This window comes from Olea europaea, unplaced genomic scaffold (assembly GCF_002742605.1).
Source record: "Olea europaea var. sylvestris unplaced genomic scaffold, O_europaea_v1 scaffold1112, whole genome shotgun sequence".
Taxonomy (NCBI): Eukaryota; Viridiplantae; Streptophyta; class Magnoliopsida; order Lamiales; family Oleaceae; genus Olea; species Olea europaea.
Window position 1 is genome coordinate 8,478 of NW_019228491.1, and position 5,069 is coordinate 13,546.

At 38.6% G+C, this 5,069-nt stretch overlaps 1 protein-coding gene and 1 pseudogene across 1 annotated transcript; both read left to right on the plus strand.

Annotated features, from left to right (window-relative positions):
• Positions 1-5: 5 nt before the first annotated feature.
• LOC111373327 (subtilisin-like protease SBT4.15) lies at positions 6-2,260 on the plus strand (the record flags this gene model as incomplete). The annotated part of the gene is made up of 1 exon (XM_022995840.1): positions 6-2,260. A coding segment is annotated over one exon (2,223 nt), but the record flags the coding sequence as incomplete, so codon positions are not given.
• Positions 2,261-2,405: 145 nt separating this feature from the next.
• The window catches only part of LOC111373330, a 3,597-nt pseudogene continuing 933 nt past the window's right edge, over positions 2,406-5,069 (plus strand).

A 5,069-nucleotide genomic window follows, 5' to 3' on the forward strand; every position in this document is an offset into this window, starting at 1 on the left:
TGAAGACATCAAAGAATAATCTCCTTTTCCTGTTTTTCAATCTTTGTATTATTGCTGTTCAGATCAATGCCGAAGAACGAAAGCCTTATATTATTTATATGGGAGGCCTGCATGAGGACTTTCAGGACAGTAAATTCTTGATGGATGAACACCACAGCCTACTTTCTGAAGCAATTGGAGATGAACTGATAGCTAGAAACTCCAAGATACATAGCTATCGAAAGAGCTTTAATGGATTTGTGGCAAAATTGCTGCCTCATGAAGCGGAATTATTATCGAAGAAAGACGGAGTTGTTTTTGTATTCCAAAACAAAGTGCAGAAGCTTCGCACAACAAGATCCTGGGATTTTCTTGGAATGCCGGTGATCGTAAATAGGAAAAAAGAAGAGAGTGATATGATTGTGGCTCTTATAGACACTGGGATTTATGTACAGTCTCCCAGCTTCAATGATAAAGGTTATGGACCTCCTCCTGCCAAATGGAAGGGCAAATGTGTAAAGGCTGGAAACTTCATCGGATACAACAACAAAGTCATTGGTGCCCAGTATTTCCAGCTTGAAGACGGGCCACCGGAAGAGAAGTCTCCGACTGATTTCGATGGACATGGGAGCCACACCGCCTCAACTGCTGCAGGAAATACCATACATGGTGCAAATTTATATGGTATTGCGGAAGGTACTGCTCGAGGTGGAGTTCCATCAGCCCGTCTTGCTATATACAAAGTATGCTGGACTTGGGGATGCTCGGACATGGACATATTGGCAGCATATGACTCTGCCATTGTTGATGGAGTTGACATCATATCGTCATCGTTAGGAGGGTACCCTCGGGATTTCTTCCAAGATCCAATTGCCATTGGAGCCTTCCATGCTATGAAGAAGGGAATCTTGACTTCATGTGTTGCAGGAAATGATGGACCTCTACTTGCAACAGTAGAAAATGTTGCACCATGGATCTTGACTGTAGCTGCTAGTAGCATCGACCGACGATATGAAACCCCCATCACGTTAGGCAATGGAGAGAAATTTACCGGTATTGCGATCAATACATTTGAACCAAAAGAGCGTATGTACTCTTTAACGAGTGGAGCGCAAGCACAAAATGTTCCTAGAGATCCATTTGGGAACGCCAGTGCCTGCGATTATGGGACGCTGAATCAGAATAAAGTAAAAGGAAAAATTTTGTATTGCAAAGGATTATTAAGTCAGGACTCCATCATCTATGAGTTAGGTGGAGCTGGGATTATCATGTCTGACTACACCCTAGACACTGCCTATCCTAATCTGATACCAGGAACTTTAGTCAGTACTAAAGATGGTGCAAAGATTGATAAGTACATCAATTCAACTAGGAATGCGCAAGCTGTTATATCCAAAACGGCAACTGCAAACATGACAGCACCTTTTATAGCTTCCTTTTCATCAAGAGGTCCACAGACAATGAGTTCAAACATCCTCAAGCCTGATGTTGCTGCACCGGGGCTTGATATTTTGGCGTCCTATTCGCAATTGGCGACAATGTCAGGGGAACCAATTGACAAAAGGGTTGTGAAATTCAACATTATATCTGGCACATCAATGGCTTGCCCTCATGTTTCAGGGGCAGCTGCCTATGTCAAATCCTTCCATCCTGATTGGTCAGTTGCTGCAATCAAGTCTGCTCTAATGACCATCGTAAAAATCATGAAGATCAAACCAGAGGGGGCAGAATTAGCATCCGGTTCAGGCCAAATAAATCCAAGAGTAGCATTGCACCCTGGTCTAGTTTATGACATCCAATACGACGATTACATTAGCTTCCTCTGTAAACAAGGATACAACAGCTCAACTATAGCAATGTTAACCGGCAACAAAAAGTACAATTGCTCAAACTTCCCCATGGCTAAAGGAGCAGATGGCCTAAACTATCCGTCCATGCATGTTTATCTAAACAGTTCTCAGTCTTCTTTTTCGGAGGCATTTTATCGTACTGTTACTAATGTTGGCAATGGAAAATTTGTCTACCAAGCAAGTATTAGGTCTCCAAAGGGACTTTCTATCACTGTTGTACCGGAAATTCTGACATTCGACAGCCCAAATCAGAAGAGATCTTTCAAAGTGATGGTTAATGGCAAATTTCTTCAGGCGAGTTCATGGGTTCTCTCTGGAAGATTAGTCTGGAGTGATTCCAAGCATAATGTTAGGAGTCCTATTCTCATTTATAGGACAATAAACAGAACTGTGCTTTAATCTGCATTTTCAAAATTTCATCTTCTGCCTGCAAAGATACCCAATGCAATGCAATTTGATCACTTCTCATTGAACTTCATTTATTTTTCGAATTAGTATATGATGTCAAGTCCTCTAAGACACATTGATTGGATAATTAGTAATTACAGATAAAACATAATTTCACATAATATTAAAATGAAAAGAGGCAAAAACCAAATGTCATCATCCAACTTCAGATTACTGACTTCTGTGATTCTTTTCATCGAGATTATGAAAGCTGCTGCATATAGTACAATGTTAAATTACCCAACGACGCTGAAGTACAAAATCAAAGCGTTGACCCTTCTTGAGAAATCATCTGCATGTAATACAATATTAAAACTACTCAACTAATCTGAAAATACAAAAGCAGTTGTACAAAAGCATCATCAACGGATAGCCTTCTGTTAAGTTGATCACGACCGATGTACATGATAGAGAAGTAAACTGGCCATCCATCCTAGAACATGGACATAAAACATCAAAATTTCACAATATAAATGTTAGCATATCTCCCTAATTATATTGATTGACCAATCTCCATGATTTGGTCGATCTCCATGATCTATGTAATTATACAATTAGAGCATGATTTGTATAATTAGCAGTAATTACTTACCTTATGTGCTTGCCTCCTTCACCTATAAAAGGAAGGCTCTTGTACAATTTTATTTATCACAGAATACAGAAGTTATTCACAATTCTTCCTTTATTTTCTTCCAAGGAGGATCATCCTTGTGTAGTTCTGGATTCTCATAGTAGGATCATCTTGATTTTTTTGGTGTATGCTGTTTTGTGGGATTTCTCCCACTACTGCATCTTGGTCAGTGATATATTGCTGAAATTTTGGCCAGTGTATTGGCGTTATAGCTTTTGTTGGAACACGAATTATGTATTCAACTGAGTTCTCCCAACAAATAGAGCTCACTGTGTGTGTCGGCACATTTCGTGAATTTCTTTTGGAAATTCTTCTTGAGGGGTGAGTTCTCTGAAGTGTTCTTGGAGTGGCTTTGGAGTTGCTCTTAGTTTTTTCTGCACTATTTTGCTGTTTTTGGTATCTCATCGTCACTAGTTTTCATAGTTGGTTGCTTTGGTTTGGATTTCTTCTTCGTGGACACAAACATTGCCACCGTCGCAGTTCAAGGTTGCAAATTGATGCTTATAGCAGCATCAATTTGAGAGAGGGTGTTAAAGATAGGAAAATATTGTTTTGAATAATCTTCAATAGTGTGAGATTATTTTCCTTATTAGTTGATTGTGTAATTATCACACAATCTTTCATTTTAGAATTATTTCCTTTTAGAGTTATTTGTATCCCTCTAAATAAGGTCTTCTACATTGTAATATTTTACAAGAGCTTATAATAATACAATTCATATTTTAATTGACATTTTTTTTAAACTTAAAGACACTGTGAAACAAAAAATCATTCAAAATATCAGTACAAATCTATATTCAAGATTAAAGTTCAGTAATAAAAATAGGATTTTTTCTGGGAATTTGAGAATTTTCACAGGCTGAAAATTTTTGGGCTTTATTGAGGAAATGGGTGTTGCTATGGTTATCGAATTGAAACCAACCATTTCAGGGAAAAAGGACGTTTCGTCCCAGTTCTAGTGCAAAAGAATGGCCTATATCCGATGTTTCCAGTGACCTAACCATTGAAGTCGGAACGGCAAGTTTGCCGCTTCACAAATTCCACCTAGTTTCTCGAAGTGGAAGAATAAGAAAGTTAATGTTGGAAGCAAAAGATTCCAAGATTTCGAGGCTGAGTCTTACTGGTGTTCCTGGTGGATCTCAGGCATTCAAGTTGGCTGTAAAGTTCTATTATGGAGTGAACTTCGAGATTACAATATCAAATGTTGTTATGTTGTGATGTGCAGCGCATTTCCTAGAAATGATCGAAGAAATTTCCTAGAAGAACCTCGAAGGTAAAACTGAAGCATATTTGAAGGATACTGTGCTGCCAAACGTATCAAACTCAATATCTTTATTGCACCTCTGTGAAAGTCTTTTACCGATATCCAAAGACATTTACCTGGTTAATAGGATAATCAATGCAATTGCAAATAAAGCGTGTAAGGAACAGCTAACATTGGGTTTATCAAAGCTGGAGCATAACTTCCCTTCAAAACCTACCCAAAGCTTTGAAGAAGAAACACCTTCAGACTGGTGGGGGAAGTCGTTGGCATTACTGAATCTCGATTTCTTCATACGAGTTTTGACCGCTATCAAACAAAGGGCCTAAAATAAGAAATGATCGGTCGAATTCTGATAAAAGACCTCATAGGAAGGGATCCTTAATTATTCAAAGGAAGTTTTGCAGATCTTGATTTACAGAAGAAACAACGTTTCATTGTTGAAACGATAGTTAGTTTACTACCAATCCAATCAAGAAAAAGCACAATTCCTATGGCATTTCTTTCAAGTTTGTTGAAATATGCAAAAGTAGCATCAGCATCAACATCTTGTAGACCTTTTGGAGAGGCGGATTGCCCTGCAATTGGAGCAAGCTATTATTGAAGATATTCTTATTCCTGCAAATCTGAATTGAAACAATCACAGGCCGTGTATGACAGAGATTCAGTCCTGAGAATTTTCTAGATTTTCTTGAATCTTGATGAGGATGACGAAGAGGATAATCATCCTAGGTGTGAAAGTGAGATGGTTTATGATTTTGACAGACCTGGGCCTCCAGAGCAAAGCTCGATAATTGAGGTGTTGAAGCTCTTGGACAATTATCTTGCAGAAGTAGCATTGGATTCAAACTTGACTGCATCAAAGTTCATAGCACTAGTAGAATTACTTCCGGACTACGCT